Source organism: Oncorhynchus mykiss, chromosome 29, assembly GCF_057628025.1.
Source record: "Oncorhynchus mykiss isolate SJ-2025 chromosome 29, ASM5762802v1, whole genome shotgun sequence".
Taxonomy (NCBI): Eukaryota; Metazoa; Chordata; class Actinopteri; order Salmoniformes; family Salmonidae; genus Oncorhynchus; species Oncorhynchus mykiss.
The window spans coordinates 47157743-47177126 of NC_143050.1; the positions used below are offsets into that span (position 1 = coordinate 47157743).

The following is a 19384-nucleotide window of genomic DNA, read 5'->3' on the forward strand; positions in this document are numbered from 1 at the left end:
TCTAATTAATTATACCTGCCACTACCACTAGTGTGAAATATGGCACAGCAGTGTTTTATTACTCACAACCAATGTACTGTACCCTTACTGACATTGGCATGTGGTGTCAAACACAGTTAATATACTTATCATACATTTACTATTTCTGAATTAAATCAAACAAACATATAGAGGAACTAATATGGTCGGCTACTCTGCCCAAAACGATACCTCATTTAGCTGGTGAAAGTTGAAGAAAAGTCTGTAAACTCGTAAGGTATTCACTAAAATGTTTTACTCAAACTGTATTCTCCCCTCGTTAATTGGGCCCTCTGAAGAGGAGCCCTCGAAAGTCTTTATCGAATAGGAGCAGACGTGTGCTCAAAACAAAATTGTCCCAGACATGGCATCTCCATGGTGTGTCTATTAGATTATCCATCGGTTCAAGTTGTGGCCCTAGAAGTAGACAGTAAAGCCAACCAAAGGGGATGAGGGGGGTGGTTATGATTATAACCCACTCCATTGGTTGGAGAAATCCAATTGGGCTCTTGACTAAACAGACACCAGATGGTCTGAAGCAGTCTGTCAACATCCGTTGGAATGGGGAAAGAAACACTTTCATTTTTTTTCTCCCTTTCACCATCATTAGTTATGGTGCGAAATGGAAAGCATGGGTGTAGTTTATCTCAAAAAACATATTTTTTTGCTTAATCAAAATGTTGCCCTTAACTGCACAGTTACTAGAATTCAAAGTGACTGTAATTTACAGTTACATTAATAATGCAAGCCAGCCCAGCGATTTAAACACAACGCTTAGTAGTATTTAATTGAAATGGAAGATGTTCCATTTAAAATAATATGAATCTACCCTCCCCATCAAGCCAATGTGGTGCTCTCAGCTCAGTTACGAGGTGATCTTATATTCCTGCAGTCACTGCACATATGTATGCCATTTAGCAGACGCTTTTATCCCAAGTGACTTACAGTAGTGAGTGCATACGGGTGTGCCCAGCGGGAATCAAACCCATGAGCTGAGCCACACAAGACCACATCAAAATATTGATTCTGGTGATGTTTAGGTTGTAGAGTAGCATTGATCGTCGTCAGTGATGTAGAGGTAAAAAAAATAAGTGGATAAACTATAAACACCAGTGGGCGATCGAGATAAGACGAACAATCACCGATATAAACCAAAATATATTACATTTTTGGAACTGTATTGTTTGATTGCATTTTCAGGTGGTTAAAAATGACAGAAAACGCACATCAGGTCATGCCTCCCAAAACAGTTAATTTGGACTGGACACTAGAAATGTCCAGAAATATAGGATGTGAAGATGTTTATATTGAAATGTGTTATCTTTTTAATCACGTTCATGTTCTTATTATCTCATGTAATCTGTACTGAAATACAGTTTTCTTTATTGCAAAAGTGTGCAAGTGTTAAATGAACTTAGTTGACTCTAAAATGTTTGAAAAATTACAGATTCTCTCAGGGGACCTCGTTTAAATATCAGGGGACCCCTCATGGGTTCCTGACCCCAAGTTTGGGAACCAGTACTAACTTCTCTCTCAGCTTGCTTCCTCTCTCTGTGTCTCCTCTGCCTCTTCCTGCATTGCAACCTTCCTCATCTCCACCACTGTCTGCCTCAGCACTGTCTTTTTATTTAAAAAAAATATATTTCACCTTTATTTAACCAGGTAGGCTAGTTGAGAACAAGCTCTCATTACAACTGCGACCTGGCCAAGATAAAGCAAAGCAGTGTGACAAAAACAACAACACAGATTTACACATAAACAAATGTATGTACAGTGTGTGCAAATGTAGAAGAGTAGGGGGGAGGTAGGCAATAAATAGGCCATAGAGGCGAAATACTTACAATTTAACATTAATACTGGAGTGATAGATGTGCAGATGATGATGTGCAAGTAGAGATAGTGGGTGCAAAAGAGCAAGAGGGTAAGTAATAATATGGGGATGAGGTAGTTGGGTGGGCTATTTACAGATTGGCTGTGTACAGGTACAATGATCAGTAAGCTACTCAGAGAGCTGATGCTTGAAGTCAGAGAGGGAGATTTTTGAAATTCATTCCAGTCTTTGGCAGCAGAGAACTGGAAGGAAAGGCGGCCAAAGGAAGTGTTGGCTTTGGGTACAACCAGTGCAATATACCTGCTGGAGCGCGTGCTACGGGTGGGTGTTGCTATGGTGACCAGTGAGCTGAGATAAGGCAGAGCTTTACCTAGCAAAGATGTATAGATGACCTGGCGGCAGTGGGCTTGGCGACGAATATGTAGTGAGGACCAGCCAGCGAGAGGATACAGGTTGCAATGGTGGGTGGTATATGGGAATTTAGTGACAAAACGGATGGCACTGTGATAGACTACATCCAGTTTGCTGAGTAGAGTGTTGGAGGCTATTTTGTAAATGACATTGCCGAAGTCAAGGATCGGTAGGATAGTCAGTTTTACGAGGGTATGTTTGGCAGCATGAGTGAAGGAGGCTTTGTTGCGAAATAGGATGCCGAGTAGCTGCAGGGGGGGTGCTGAGATGTTCGCCCAGGGCAGGGGTACCCAGGTGTAAAGCATGGCCAGCCGTAGAAAGATGCTTATTGAAATTATCGATAATCGTAGATTTATCGGTGGCGACAGTGTTTCTTAGCCTCAGTGCAGTGGGCAGCTGGGAGGAGGTGCTCTTATTCTCCATGGACTTCACAGTGTCCCAAAACTTTTTGGAAATAGTGCCACAGGATGCATATTTCTGTTTGAAAAGCTAGCCTTTGCTTTCCTAACTGACTGAATATATTGGTTCCTGACTTCCCTGAACAGTTGCATATCGCGGGGGCTATTCGATGCTAATGCAGAGCACCACAGGATGTTTTTTTGCTGGTCAAGGGCAGTCAAGTCTGGGGTGAACCAAGGCTATATCTGTTCTTAGTTCTACAAACTTTAAATGGGTAAGAAGCCTGGCTTGCTGGCTTAGTTCTACAGTTTTTGAATGGGGTGTGCTTATTTAAGATGGAGAGGAAAGCACTTTTGAAGAGCAACCAGGCATCCTCTACTGATGGGGCCATTTCCTGTTAACAAACTATGGTTTTGGTTAGGACATCTACTTTGTGCATGACTCAAGTAATTTTTCCAACAATTGCTTACAGACAGATTATTTCACGTATAATTCACTGTATCACAATTCAGTGGGTCAGAAGTTTACATGCACTAAGTTGACTGTGCCTTTAAACAGCTTGGAAAATTACAAAAAATTATGTCATGGCTTTAGAAGCTTCTGATAGGCTAATTTACATAATTTGAGTCAAAAAGGAGGTGTACCTGTGAAGGCATTTCAAGGCCTACCTTCAAACTTTGTGTCTCTTTGCTTGACATCATGGGAAAATCAAAAGAAATCTGTCAAGACCTCAGAAAATAAATTGTAGACCTCCACAAGTCTGGTTCATCCCTGGGAACAATTTCCAAATGCCTGAAGATACCACGTTCATCTGTACAAACAATAGTACGCAAGTATAAACACCATGGAACCACACAGCCGTCATACCGCTCAGGAAGGAGACGCGTGCTGCCTGCTAGAGATGAACGTACTTTGGTGCGAAAAGTGCAAATCAATCCCAGAACAACAGCAAAGGACCTAGTGAAGATGCTGGAGGAAACAAAAATATCTATATCCACAGTAAAAGGAGTCCTATATCGACATAACCTGAAAGGCCACTCAGCAAAACCAGCAAAGGTAAGGACAAAATGGATGGCATCATGAGGTAGGAAAATGATGTGGATATATTGAAGCAACATCTCAAGACATAATTCGGGAAGTTAAAGCTTGGTCGCAAATGGGTCTTCCAAATGGACAATGACCCCAAGCATACTTCCAAAATTGTGGCAAAATGGCTTAAGGACAACAAAAATAATGGAGTGGCCATCACAAAGCCCTGACCTCAATCCTGTAGAAGATTTGTGGGCAGAACTGAAAAAGTGTGTGCGAGCAAGGAGGCCTATAAAACTGACTCAGTTACACCAGCTCTGTCAGGAGGAATGGGCCAAAATTCACCCACTTAATGTGGGAAGCTTGCGGAAGGCTACCTGAAACATTTGACCCAAGTTAAACAATTTAAAGGCAATGCTACCAAATACTAATTGAGTGTATGTAAACTTGTGAAAATGATGAAAGAAATTAAAGCTGAAATAAATAATTCTCTCTACTTTTATTCTGACATTTCACATTCTTAAAATAAAGTGGCTACAGGGATTTTTTACTTGGATTAAATGTCAGGAATTGTGATAAACTGGGTTTAAATGTATTTGGCTAAGGTTTAGGTAAACACCCGACTTCAACTGTACACACGGGATGGGACAAAACAGTCGTCCGTCCGGCTGCTATGCCATCTTGGAACAGATGTCTGTCTTACTACTCTCTAAAGCAGTTTTAAATAGATTTTGACATACATGAGAATAATATTAAATTGTCTTTATATTTCACTCTGTTTTAGGTCCCAAATCAAATCAAAGTTTATTGGTCGTGTACACAGTTTAGCAGATGTTATAATGGGTGCAGTTGTGACACAGCCACAAGTGTGAGGTGATAGACACATAGACATATACTTGTGTCTGCTTTAAAGTTTAAAAAAATTTCAAAGGGTAAACCTTTGTGTATTTTAATGCTGTTACAGTATATTATGTATTTGCCAGTTCTGACTGCGTTTATTTGCCTGAGCAAAGCTAGGATGGCCGTCATTGTCATATTTTTGGACTATCCCTTTAAGGGGGAGTAGTATTTGGTGTGTACCTGGCTGAGGTTCCATTTGTATAAAGAGGATAGATTTAACCATTGAAGGCGATAATTGTTGCTCATTCTTGTGGATTGTGTTTGTTTTGGAGGATGCCATGAACATTGAGCTGATGTAAGGAAATCCACCAGCCTGGATTTCCGTCTTCCTCAACAATTCGGTGAGACTGATCCTGTAAGTTCTTTGAACTTTTAATTGCAGCATGGTTTGAAATCCGAGCTGATTGTTACACAGTAAAATGTGAAACAAGTACATGAATAATAAACATTTTTAAATAAAAAATGTATCATGAAATGTCAGAAGGAATCCAATTTTAACAAACCAAATAGCACTGTAACAGTAATCCAAATGCAATCTATAAATACAGTGTACTGTATGTACAGTACCAGTCAAAAGTTTTGACACACCTACTCATTCAAGGATGTTCTTTATTTTTACTATTTTCTACATTGTAGAATAACAGTGAAGACATCAAAACTATGAAATAACACATGGAATAATGTAAGATCAGTTCATTAGAGTTACCATCCTCAGAAATTGCAGCCCAAATAAATGCTTCACAAAGTTCAAGTAACAGACACATCTCAACATCAACTATTCAGAGCATGAATCAGGCCTTTATTGTCAAATTGCTGCATAGAAACCACTACTAAAGGACACCAATAAGAAGAGGAGACTAATTGGGCCAAGAAACACGAGCAAATGACATTAGACACCTCCAATTGACTCAAATTATGTCACTTAGCCTATCAGAAGTTTCTGAAGCTATGACATAATTTTCTGAAATGTTCCAAGCTGTTTAAACGCACAGTCAATTTAGTGCCTGTAAAAGTCTGATCCACTGGAATTGTGATACAGTTAATTATAAGTGAAATAATCTGTATCAATAACTTGTCATGCACAACGTAGATGTCCTAACCAACTTGCCAAAACTATAGTTTGTTAACAAGACATTTGTGGAGTGGTTGAAAAGCGAGTTTTAATGACTCCAACTTAAGTGTATGTAAACTTGTGTATATGCGTGAACTGTTTTGACTGGGAAGCATACGGTAAGCTGCAATGGGCTGTTGGGTCGGCAAAAATCCACCACCAGCCCGCCATTGGCCCAAAGGGCCGATGCAGGAGAAGGACGAGACACTCCATCAAGCAGCTCCCCAGTTCTGGGTTTCTTATTCACCACACACATTTTGTTGTTGTTGATTGAACTGTATCTTTCTCTTCCATCAAACTCGGTGGGTGAAAAAGGTGCAGCTTGAGCTCTGCAGCGTCATTAAATATAGCCCTCATGACCCTCTCTCTCACTTCTCTCATTAAGCCTCTGCTGTAAAACTAACAATATTTCAAACCATATTTCTCCCTGTTTTGATACTGGATTAAGAACTAGACTGTACAAGGAAGTAAGGTGTGTCGTGACTGATTTGGTACCGATCGCTTACCAGTTCTAATGCATACAGTATGTGCTGATGTATTTCAGATAACAATGCTGACTTTTGCTGATTGAATCAATGTTAGTGATAGGGTTTGTATCAATAGCTGGTTGACATTTTGAAAGGTCCCAAACAAAAGCTGAAAACGTCAGTAATGGCAATCAGATGTGTTTCTTTTTTCCTCACTGGGCAATTATCCTAATCTAGCAGAGCAATCGTAGGTAGGCCAGTTGCCAGTCTTTTAGTTGCAGTGCTGAAAAGGCTCAACATTTCTAATAGATAAACTGCCCTACAATTTAGCACCTGGAAGTTGGTGGATTTGAAAAAGTGAGGAAGGCTGTCTGAGGGTCATATCGTTGGAATGGTTGGTATTCATGATTAGTTGAGTGTGTCATTACTTAAACTTGTCCCTTATTTAAGCCCTAGTGTAATTGCATTGGCGTCTGTGAGGAGAGATTGTTCCCCATATATTAGCTACAGTCTATCTGTATGCAGAGGGGAGCTTACATTTGTTTTTTAGAATGAAGAGTAGGATGCAGACTTTTGATTGATTTAACGGTGGCATAGCAAGTAATTTGATTTGTGGGAGATAAGCAATCTGTTGCATTGTCAATTATTCAACCAGTATTGGCTGTTTACTGGGAAACAACAGTATGGCCCCTAGAGATTGAATTGCATTTAGTCAAAAGGTAATGTCTCTCAGTACAAAATGTAAGCTGATGGTGTCTGTGACCTATGAAATCATTGCGTCATCTCAAGAATAATCTATGAGTTAACTCGATTGTCTGTCAGGAAGGAGACACAGGCACGGCACTACGTCGGAATCGTCAATGAGGCCTAAACCAGTCACATTGGCATCCGGGTCACGATCCTCTTCCCAGGTAGGTTTTTAAAAAGGAGTAAAGTATGCAACAATGCTCACCTCGTCCGGCTGGAATTAGCCAGGACCAAAATGTGGTTTTAAGCCAAAATTATGTATGTGAAAGTATATTCCTCCTGCCCTTGTGGTGCTCTGAGTCTGAGAGGGCCCGGTAGGGTGGTTCACGGCCCAGGTTCACGGCCCATGTTTTTTTTTGCCCTAAACACTGTCAAACCGACTAGAGCGTTCATCCATGCCAGGAAGTAGATTTGTTTTGCAAGATAACTCATTCAACCCCCTAGTCATCGAGCTCTGACGTCTTTTCGGCCGGCAGTCGCATCCATTGTATTTCCGATGCGCAAAGGCTTCTGATGCCAGAAGTGACATCCGGATGAGATAGAGGGTTAGGGGGGGGGGGGGGGGAAAGTGCTTATTTAAAATGTTTATGGGCTTTCACACAGTGTAGACTGGGGAGGACAGGCTGTGGGGAGAGGCTGTCGAGACCACCAGCTGACAGAGTGCTTAGAGCTCCAGCCTATTGATTCACTGGACGGCACTGGCCTGAGCTGCTCCAATGGGCAGAAAAGGGGAAATGCGTCTCCACGTCTTGAGACTTTTCAGAAACATCACTGCTCCAAAGCTGGTTCATTGAAGATAAGATAACCATTCTGAATTGACTTTAGGTTTGAAGTCATTATTTAGACAGCAAGGAGTTGTAAATGTTTTATTAATATTTGAGTTATATCAGGCCACAGTAGCTTTCTCTAAGCACTAGCGTTCAGCTGAACACTCCCCAGGGGTCTACTGGGATGACTGGATCCATTTCCTGCTAATCCCTCGTATCTTCCTGCAGCTGCCACCAGCACCACCGCTGTGGTGAAGACCTCAAGCCACATGACGCGCTGTAGTGACAGCCAGAAAAACTACTGTGTAAACGGAGGGGAGTGCTTCACCCTGGACATCACCCCTGGAAGGTCCAAGTTCCTCTGCAGGTAGGACATGATGAAACACAACAACATCCACACCACACACTGTACTATACTATGCAGACTATGTTTGACTTTATGCTTAATACAATTCCTGATGGCTTATAGCTGCTGTTTCTAAATATTTAATTGTGCTCCCACATGATGCCGGTGCCGACTTCAGCACACTACTTTGCTTTTTTGTACATGTCAAGAAGTAGCACATGCTGATACAGTAGATGCAGTCATAACATTTACTATCTATCATGTTTGAAGTCATGATCTTTTAGAATGCGCTATGTCCAGCCCCATTTATGCCTGCTAAATTAGGCCGCAGAGCTTTTTAGGCCCAAACTGTGCCTTTTTTACAGTAAAGCAAAGGTGTCAGTTGAATGTTTTTTGAGTAAATCATTAAAAAATCCAAAGACCCGAGCAGAGATTAAAGTGAATGCACAAGACATCATAGCGGTGTACAAATGTGCTGCCTCTGCACTTTGAAATGTCTTTTTGGGCAGCTGTAGGGGAGGATGTTCTAATGGATGCTTTGGATGACATTAACTGGGCTAAGCAACATGGAGAGCAGAGCAGGTGGAGGTCCCTATGCCCCCTTACATTATTAATGCCGGCTCCTTTCATCGCACTCCATTTAAGAAAAACAAACCCCAAATCTGGGGCTATGTTGTATTTATGAGATTTTCTTTCTGTCTTCTTCCCCATTTCATTTTTCACTTTGTAACCTTAGAGCTGGGTCATGTTCATTAGGCACCAAATGTAACTAAACAGACTGTAGTAGGGACTTGTCCAATAAGAAAGGGTCATTTCAGTTTGTTGTTGTGAAACGTTTTAAAGTGTTTTCCGTCACATGCCCTACTGAACATGACTCTGTGCTGACATTGTGCTGGTGTCAGGATCAGCCGTGTTCTTACAGCAGGACTATGCTATGTTCATGCTATGCTATGCTCCAGCATCGCACTCTTGTTGTCGAGAGTGTTCAGCCCTGATCCAAGTGATAGAGCCGATGAGAGACCGAGGCAGGACGGGGCTTGATGTGCTTTCCCAGTGCCCTCTGTGGCTTGAACCTCTGTGACTTTCAGTCTCTGAGAGTTTGAGTACTCAGCTCAAGGCACATGAGTAGCGAATCATCCCGAGCAGCAAACAAGCTGGCATGCTCTTTACACGCTTCGTATGAGAAGCAACAGCATACATCGCTGACATCTATATTTGACAAGATAATCACCTCTCTGCTGTCCTGTCCACATTCTCCATCATTGTCATTCATATAAAATCCATCTGAGGAAAAATCATGTATTATCCAGACCAATTGACCACTAAGGCATTGAAGTACACTGTGGTCTGTATAGCAAAGTGGATTGACCCTTTAGAAACATTGCTAGGTTGTAAACTCTTCCTAATTATCTACAGCATCTCCCAATTTGTATATTACATCATTACATCTGTGGTTAGAAAACCCAGTCGTTTTCAAAAGACATGGTGAGGTGGGGATAGCTCATGGTATTATTGTTTCCATTGCAGCAGCAAGAAAGATCACTGCTGCTCCTCCCTCTTTGTGCCTGACACAAGGCTTGACATTGCCAAGGATACACTTTGGGTCTGGGCCATCCAACACATACATAAGACAGACTCTTACCGTCCACCGACAGATTGAGTTTCGTGTTCAATACTTCGGTGACTAAGCGCAAAAACGCTGCTGTCTCCGGGATATTTCGTTTCCTTTCAGTAAATGATGCAGCATGCCGTCACTCCCTCAGAAACCCTCTACAAAAATAACCTGTCTGCCAGGGGTCCCTGTGGAGCCTGATTCGCTGAAGCCTGAAGAGTCAGAGCACGGATTCTGTAACAGGCACACAGTGTGGAAGGGTCAGAACATCATGGAAGCAACGCTTTCCATCCTGACCCCCTCCTCAATTTATTTATAGCAAATTATATGTTTTATTTAATTTAATCTGTATTTAACTATTCATAGCCAATACGAATGTCTTTCTTTAGCCATGCGGTTATTTGAAATGGCAGTACATTCGAATTACGTCCTACTGTACTCTACCTGACAATGGTCACTGACCTCTGGGTAAACCAGCATACATACCAGCAACACTTACACCTATCAGTTTCCTGCTATTTTCCATCCCACTCCCACGTTCCCCTCTCTCTATCCCCCTTTTCTTTCTCTGCCTCTGAGAGAATGGGCTTGCCCAGCAGACCCTGTCAGAACTGAATCACAGCTGGACTGGCTTGTTGGATTATTTCTGCATCTCACTCCACAATCTCTTCCTTAGCAAGACATTACTCAGCCTCCTGCTTTGTCATCAAACACCAGATGATCTGCATGTCTTCGCCCCTAACCCACACGTTAATTCCCGCTTCAGTACACAAACAACTTACAAACGAAGAAACGTCAAAGGCAGATTTTTCCAAAAAACTGAGCATTGGTCAGTATGTTGCCCTTTTTCAATTAGCCTCTAGTCATTTAGATTTTAATGAAGGGCTTAATTTGTTAATGTGCCGCTACTTGGTAGACTGGTAGATGTTACATCAGGCCCCCCCAGGTGCTTAGCGGAATACATTGGGAAGCGATGTCAAGCCACTGTGCCTGTGAGAGTCATAAACCCCAAATATTTGTGCACTCAGCCATTCGTGTTCTCTCTGGTGTTTCATACCTGTTCTAAAGTTCTAATCACTGTCTCTCCCAGAGCCAGACGGACAATACATCCAGACAATTTGTTGTGTGTGTGTGTGTGTGTGTGCGTGCGTGCGTGCGTGCGTGCGTGTGTGTGTGTGTGTATGGAGTGGGGTAGAACGGCATACAAATTACTAATAGACACACACACACACACATCCTGACTCGATATCCTTTCTCGATGGATCAAAAGAGGTTGATAATCAGACAATTATTCAGGCATGGAGTCCACAGCTAAGGCGTCTCGCTAGCGGGACAACTTCCGGTGACACTGGAGGGCGCACAATTCAAATAAATAATCGTAAAAAATTATGGATATTAAACATTTAGGTACACACAAGTGTCTATTGGTTTAAAGCTTAAATTCTTGTTAATCTAACTGCACTGTCCGATTTACAGTAGCCATTACAGCGAAAGCATGCCCTGCGATTGTTTGAGGACAGTGCCCCACATCAAAATATTTTTCCACCGCCACAGGTTTCATAAATTCACAAATAGCGATTAAATATTCACTTACTTTTTGAAAATCCTCCTCTGATTTGTCATCCAAAGTGTCCCAGCTACAACATGTAGTGCCGTTTTGTTAGATAAAATCCTTCTTTATATCCCAAAAAGTCAGTTTAGTTGGCGACATCGATTTGAGTAATCCACTCGTTCAACATGCAGAGATAGGAATCTGAAAATGAAACTTTCATTTTGTTTCAATAAGTCAAAATACATTTCTATTGACTCCTCAGATACCCTAAAATGTAATCAAACTATACAGTTTCATACGGAAAAAAGTATGTTTAATAGGAAACTTAGTACAGGTCTTGGAAATTTGTGTATGCACGCAAGATGAAGACAGAACCCACCTGCTAAAATCAAACTGATATTTCTCATTCCCTGTGGAAGTCATAGAAATGTTATCCTGGGAGATTCATTATGCCCATATACTTTCCATTGTAAGAGCATGGGCTCTCAAAAAACCAAAATCCGATTGGTTGTTCTTTGGATATTCTCCTACCATATCTATTGTGTTATAGTCTCCTACATTATTTTAACATTTCTACAAACTTCAACATGTTTTCTTTCCAAAGGTACCAATTATATGCATATCCTGGCTTCAGGGCCTGAACAACAGGCAGTTTACTTGGGACACGTCAGTCAGGTGGAAATTTAGAAAAAAAGGACCCTAGCCCGAAGAAGTTTTAATTAAATCTCCCTGGAATCAGAATGCATGAGCCAAACATTTGCTGAATTTCGAGGCCTGTTGAATAAGACATTGATTGAGACTTTTCTCTCAAGTACATATGTTTTTGCAAACAGAACTGGCAATGGTTGCAAGACATATCAGTCTCCTTGACAACACCAGCGATGCACGTGAGTCTTCTGTAGATCTGGTGTAAACTCATCTTCTCTTCTTCCTTGTCTTCTGTTTGTGACTTTTTTGTTTCCCTCTCAGGTGTCCAAATGAATTTACTGGTGATCGCTGTCAAAACTACGTAATGGCCAGCTTCTACAGTACGTCTATTTTCTCTTCCTGTCTGTGCTTGTGATTGGAGCATGCTCAATCAGCGCTACTTCCTGTTGCTTCATTTTTTTTAATGTATGTATCCCATAACGGTAGCTAACGCACTTTTGTACGTTGCGATGTTCCATACATTTGACCTTAATTTAAGCACCCCAAAAACGTAATACTTCCAGGTCAACTGTAATATGAATACCATTGTAAAGCACAATTTCTCCCCTTTCCAGCAAAATCAATGACGAGACCTTGATGATGCCCGTCTCTGCATGATCGTCTTTTTAAAAATGGTGGGTGGGGAAGCAAACGCTACTGCGTCATAGTGAAAGGGGAGATATGTCGTATGGGGAAACTGCATTTTTCACCCGCCCAACTTATTAACTCTAAAATGTAAATATAACACCATTAAGAGTTTATATAATGTGTCATTACATACCTATGTAAAGGTTTGTGTCAATTTTGAATATGGTTTTCAAGGGGGCGCTAAATTTATCTTCACAATTCAACTGTGGCTGTCACAGTTTTTGAGAGTCATGATGGCTCGCAGTGATTACGCAAAAATTAACTATTGATGAACTCACGAGTAATTCCCTTTACACTCACCATTACACTCACCATTGATGATTTATTGTTTTGGAAAGAGGCTGTACGGCACAGAATGAGTTGAATAATGCGTGCAGTACGTTACGTTGTGACACGTCACACTTTAAAGTACAGCGGGGTCAGTTATTTCTCCAGTACTATGGGTCCATTACCATGTCAATCGAGACTTAGTTCACACCCCGGACTTTGATGCCAAAACAGTCGCTACAGTCCCATTAGTTTTCATTGCAGCCTCGTTTAAATGCTGCAGTTGCGCAAATGTGTACGGATCGGGGTTAGTCACCGTTACCTGTTTCTCGCATGTCCATTTTTTTTGCCTTGTTTTGTAGAGTTGGATGAAATTTAAAGCAGTTCATTATAGTTTCCTGATATTGTTATGTCATGATTGAATGGAACAATAATAGATGATGGGGAAATGAACACTCAAACTTATGTATATTCAACTTTCCAAACTTGAACCTTCAAATAGGAGGCAGGGGACAGTGTTGTTTGCTGTACTAAAAAAGCTCTATCTCGCTACTTACTGCCTTTGAAAGGAAACAACCTAAGCCTGCAATGTATTTTATAATCTGAAGAGCAATAACACTTATGGGAGGTGGGTAGGGGTCATTGTGGATTATGGAGGCACTGTAAAAACCGGAACAGAGACCTCTTTGATGTCATGGAAAGGCAAGAGAGGGAGAGAGGCAGCCGCCCAGGCAACGGCCCCAGTGCACTTTATCACTGTGACTTACCCACTCACCTTACTGTCCAATTACCATAGGTTACCTGGCAACAGTTGCGGTGCGTGGGTAAAATCACTGAGGAAGCCAAGCCAAGCCAGTTAAAAAGCCATATTACAGCCTGTGTTTTGATAATTTAGTTGTTTGCTCTATAAAGGGTGATTTACACTTTGTCTATTGACATGTCTGTAGACAGTTGGCGCAGTGACATCATGAACATTCTATTGTCGTCCGACATCACACTTGTCGTTGACATTATGAAAAAGTATAAACACAAAAACGACAGGCTGCACGACACCAGCACCCTGGTGGTCCAAAATAGCATAACTGGTGTATTTTAACACCAATAACCCTTCCATTTAAAAATATATTTAGTATATGTAAATCTAGCAAACCAGGCAACTAAAGCAACTCTCTAAACAATGTATTGGCTTGCTTCTAGCTTGTTAGCTAGCTAACTAACGTTAGTTCAAATAATGACCATATCACAGCTGACAACATCTTAACTTTATTACATTTTTATTGATTATTACAGGAAAATAAACTCACAAAAATATCATTATTTACAAGTTAATGGTGAGCAAATGAAAGAAAATAGCTTACGATGTGAGGAAATAAAAGTAGGGCATTCTACATGAGGATTTTAAAACTTGAGCAGTGTCTCGTTGCTGACTTAGTCAGGTAACCATGACGGACGCAGCGACAGGGTCAAAGTTTGACTTTTTTTCTTCTGCCTGCAACAAGGAAACGGACAGTCGCAGCAACGGTCTACAGACATTCCACCGGAGTATAAATTAAATATAATTTGAACCAGCGACACTTGTCACATTCCAGTTGTCTAGAGACATGTCGATAGCCAAAGTATTAGCTAGCTTTAACCCATTCGTTCATACACCACCATGATATACAATGATGCTGAGACAACAAAAAGACAACAGTCACACATAGGCCTGTAACAGTGACCGTATTACCGCCACACCGGTGGTCATGAAGGCAGTCATATTCCGTGTGACCATTTAGTCACGGTAATGAGGCTTCTCCAAGCTCTGATGCTGCTGCTGATGGTCATTCGTATTAGCATGTTGCGCAACATTACTATAAGCTGTGCAGTTGCGTGAGAAAACAGAGTGATGGCTTTAATAAATAGAGGAAGATCCCATCACCTTTCCACAGAATTAGGCAACTACATTGATTTCTCAAGTTTCCTAATATTAAACACATTGCTTTACTTTACAGCAGGAGTATAGCCTACCTGGCTGGCATGAAAATGAACCCCGGGAAAAGCGTCCTCCATTCACTATTTAAGTGCATAGTTGACATGCATTTTAACCCCTGCCCCTGTTTCGAGAGAGGCTCATGATAACGGTCCATTCTAAATCAAAACAAATTTCACACATACATAATTTAGTAGATGTAAAGACGAGATTAAATCAAGAATAATCAGATGGGTGACAATATTAGCCTATCACTTGTGAATTAAATATTATCACTTGTGAATGATGCCCAGTGTAAGGCAAGAAATAATAACTTTTTTCTAATTTTCTAATCACAGTCGCACACCTCGTGTTTGTATAACAACTAAAGTGGACAAAATTACTTCTTAAGATTAAGCACATTAATCCGCTTTACAAGGTGTGTAGAGCCTAACTGGTATACATAAGCAGGGCGTGAGTTTCAAGTTTGGGGAAGATGAATTTCACCATAAAAATGACCCTTCATAATACAAGCACTACATGCATAATTGCATTTGAGGTCATTTGTGATAATGGATGTGTGCAGTTGCCTCCCCGGTGTGTCTGTCTTCACCTGTAGCCTGTGAGAAAGCCCAGATCACATGATGGAGAGCCATGTGAGTGAGAGGTGCTTCGGAGCACACAGCACTCAGGGAGAAGGGAATTATAATTATTATATTCAGCCCAAAGGCAAAACGGCCACTGACTGCAAAAGGCCTGGATTTTTTGAGGGGGCATTACAGCTACACAAAAGGATGCCGCTGGGAAATTTGAGGCATTATCAAGTGCTTGTCAAATTGTGAACGAGAAACTGATGAAGTCTGTACAGCCTGCGCAAAAAACAAGGCAGAGCTCATGCCTTTCATGCGACTTTTTTCAAATAATCATTTGTCTCATTATGCAGCCTTTGAATGTATTAAAAATCAAAACAATTGTAGAATAACTAAAGTTCTTATTTACAATGACGGCCTACCCGGGATGACGCTGGGCCAATTGTGCACCGCCCTATGGGACTCCCCATCACAGACATGTTTTTCTGAAATTACATTTTTTCTTAGGAAGTGATTTGATTGGTGTGAAGCCAAAACCAATCTAGCCACACTTGGGGGACATTTTGCTGCACCAGGACAACTCCCAGTTGAGCTTAGTTGAAGGGAGGCCAAGTGCTTGCTGGCATCAATCAAATGCTACAACTGCAACATGTTATACTCTTTTGTTAACGACAGGCATCAGATACTTTGGCTACAAATCAAATCAAATTTTATTGATCACATACACATATTTAGCAGATGTTATTGCAGGTGTAGCAAAAATGCTTGTGTTCCAACAGTAGTATCTAACAATTCACAACAATACACAGAAATCTAAAAGTAAAAGAATGGATTTTAAATATTAAGATGAACAATGTCAGAGTGTTATTGACTAAAATACATTAGAATATGGTATATACAGTTGAAGTCTGATGTTAACATACACTTAGGTTGGAGTCATTAAAACTCATTTTTCAACCACTCCACAAATTTCTTGCTAACAAACTATAGTATTGGCAAGTCAGTTAGGACATCTACTTTGTGCATGACACAAGTCATTTTTCCAACAATTGTTTTCACTTATAAGTACCTGTATCACAATTCCAGTAGGTCAGAAGTTTACATACACTAAATTGACTGTGCCTTAAAACAGCTTGGAAAATTCCAGTGAAAATTCCAATTATGTCATGCCTTTAGAAGCTTCTGATAGGCTATTTTACATCATTTGAGTCAATTGGAGGTGTACCTGTGGATGTATTTCAAGGCCTACCTTCCAACTCTGTGCCTCTTTGCTTGACATCATGGGAAAATCAAAAGAAATCAGCCAAGACCTCAGAAAAAACATTGTACACCTCCACAAGTCTGGTTCATCCTTGGAAGCAAACGCCTGAAGGTACCACGTTCATCTTTACAAACAATAGTATGCAAGTATAAACACCATGGGACCACGCAGCCATCATACCGCTCAGGAAGAAGACACGTTCTGTCTCCTAGAGATGAACGTACTTTGGTGCGAAAAGTGCAAATCAATTCCAGAACAACAGAATCTCAACAGAACAACAACAATTCCAGCTCAGCAAGGAAGAAGACACTGCTCCAAAACCGCCATAAAAAATCCACACTACAGTTTGCAACTTCACATGGGGACAAAGATCGTACTTTTTGGAGGAATGTCCTCTTGTCTGATGAAACAAAAATAGAACTGTTTGGCCATAATGACCATCGTTATGTTTGGAGGAAAAAGGGGGAGGCTTGCAAGCCGAAGAACACCAGCCCAACCGTGAAGCACGGGGGTGGCAGCATAATGTTGTGGGGGTGCTTTGCTGCAGGAGGGACTTGTGCACTTCACAAAATAGATGGCATCATGAGGAAAGAATATTATGTGGATATATTGAAGCAACATCTCAAGACATCAGTCAGGAAGTTAAAGCTTGGTTGCAAATGGGTCTTCCAAATGAACAATGACCCCAAGCATACTTCTCAAGTTGTGGCAAAATGGCTCAAGGACAAAGTCAAGGTATTGGAGTGGCCATCACAAAACCTTGACCTCAATCCTATAGAATATTTGTGGGCAGAACTGAAAAGGCTTGTGCAAGTGAGGCCTACAAACCTGACTCAGTTACACCAGCTCTTTCAGGAGGAATGTGCCAAAATTCACCCAACATATTGTGGGAGGCTTGTGGAAGGCTACCCGAAACATTTGACCCAAGTTAACCAATTTAAAGGCAATGCTACCAAATGCTAATTGAGTGTATGTTATGTTCTGACCCTCTGGGAATGTGATGAAATAAACTAAAACTGAAATAAATCATTCTCTCTACCATTATTCTTTCATTTCAGATTCTTAAAATAAAGTGGTGATCCTAACTGACCTAAGACAGGGAATTTCTACTGTAAAAACTGAGTTTAAATCTATTTGGCTAGGGTATATGTAAACTTCTGAATTCAACTGTAAATAGTTGATATGAGTAAAAAATAATGTAAACATTATTAAAGTGACTAGTGATTCCATCGATGTACAGTACATACAGTAGGGCAGCAGCCTCTAAGGTGCCGGGTTGAGTAACCGGGTGGTAGCCGGACAGCGATGGCTATATAACATTATGATGGACTTGAGATAGAAACAGCTTTGATGCACCTGTACTGATCTCGCCTTCCGGATGATAGCGGGGTGAACAGGCCGTGATGTATGTGTTCTGAAAGACAGGCAGTCAAATCAAATTAAATTTGATTTGTCACATGCTCCGACCTTACAGTGAAATGCTTACTTACAATGCAGTTTAAAAATTAAAAATAAAAAAAATAATAAGAAATAATAGTAACAAATAATTAAAGAGCAGCAGTAAAATAACAATAGCGAGGCTATATACAGGGGGTACCGGTATAGAGTCAATGTGCGGGGGCACCAGTTAGTCAAGGTAATTGAGGTAACATGTGCATGTAGGTAGAGTTATTAAGTAACTGCATCGATCATAACAGAGAGTAGCAACAGTGTAAAAGATGGGGGGGGGCAATGCAAATAGTCTGGGTAGCCATTTGATTAGATGTTCAGGAGGCTTATGGCTTGGGGGTATACGCTGCTTAGAAGCCTCTTGTACCTAGACTTGGCACTCCGGTACCAGTGGCTGGAGTCTTGGACAATTTTTAGGGCCTTCCTCTGACCGCCTGGTATAGAGGTCCTGGATGGCAGGAAGCTTGGCCCCAGTGATGGACTGGGCCATACACACTACCCTCTGTAGTGCCTTGCGGTCGGAGGCCGAGCAGTTGACATACCATGCAGTGATGCAACCGATGGTGCAGCTGTAGAACCTTTTTGTCACATCTACTCCTGCCACCCTCCCTAGTGGTCATCCAGTATATGCTTTACCTGCAGCTATTTGCTCCAGTACACTCGTTCTCTCTCGACCCCTCCCTTTCTATTTGTGTGTGATGGTGTGGTTGGAGACATGTGTGCTGGAGTCAAAGCAGATCTCTATCAGCTGTGACTCGTTCCATAAATCAAGACCTCTACAAATACCCATTCCTGCCAATTCAACTCTGCCAGATCGTAATCTCTGCTCAGACAGTATCAGTCTAGCCTTTTGTTTATTCTCAAGATCCTGTTGCTCTGCTGTGCTCGTTTCCCTGCCTTACACCATTTTCGTCCTCTCCTTGTAGTTACCGCTCTGTCTCTGTCTCCTGTCTCCTGTTCCACATCTCACCACCAACCACCTTGCTCTGGATATCACTCACCACCATTACCTTGGATTCCCCTCAGGACATGTTCCCCTGTCCTACTCAGCCAACTCCAACCTCACTCTACAATCCTGGTTTTTGCAACTCATCTTAGCTACCCCGGTTCTGCACTTCCCATTTCTCTGTGATCAATAAACCTATTTGTGCATTCATCCCGGCTTCCTCTTCTGAGTCCGCTCTTGGGTTCCCCCCCTTCGCTCATCGTAACACTTTCGAGGATCTGAGGACCCATGCCACATTTTCAGTCTCCTGAGGGGGAATAGGTTTTGTCGTGCCCTCTTGACCACTGTCTTGGTGTGCTTGGACCATGTTAGTTTGTTGGTGATGTGGACTCCAAAGA

At 41.4% G+C, this 19384-nt stretch overlaps 1 protein-coding gene across 5 annotated transcripts in view; it reads left to right on the forward strand.

The window, feature by feature from the left end:
- LOC110509536 (pro-neuregulin-1, membrane-bound isoform) overlaps nt 1-19384 on the forward strand; it is a 68100-nt gene that overhangs the window by 32110 nt on the left and 16606 nt on the right. For 3 of the 5 annotated variants that reach the window (XR_016493450.1, XM_021590454.3, XM_021590455.3), the window contains exons 2-3: nt 7909-8047; nt 12160-12218. Coding sequence is in view for 4 of the 5 variants with exons in the window: in XM_021590454.3 (XP_021446129.3) it covers nt 7909-8047; nt 12160-12218 (198 nt within the window). In the remaining variant the exon portion in view is untranslated. The remainder of the gene's footprint in view (nt 1-7908; nt 8048-12159; nt 12219-19384) is intronic. The other 2 variants (XM_090227344.1, XM_036967978.2) reach the window with 1 other exon arrangement.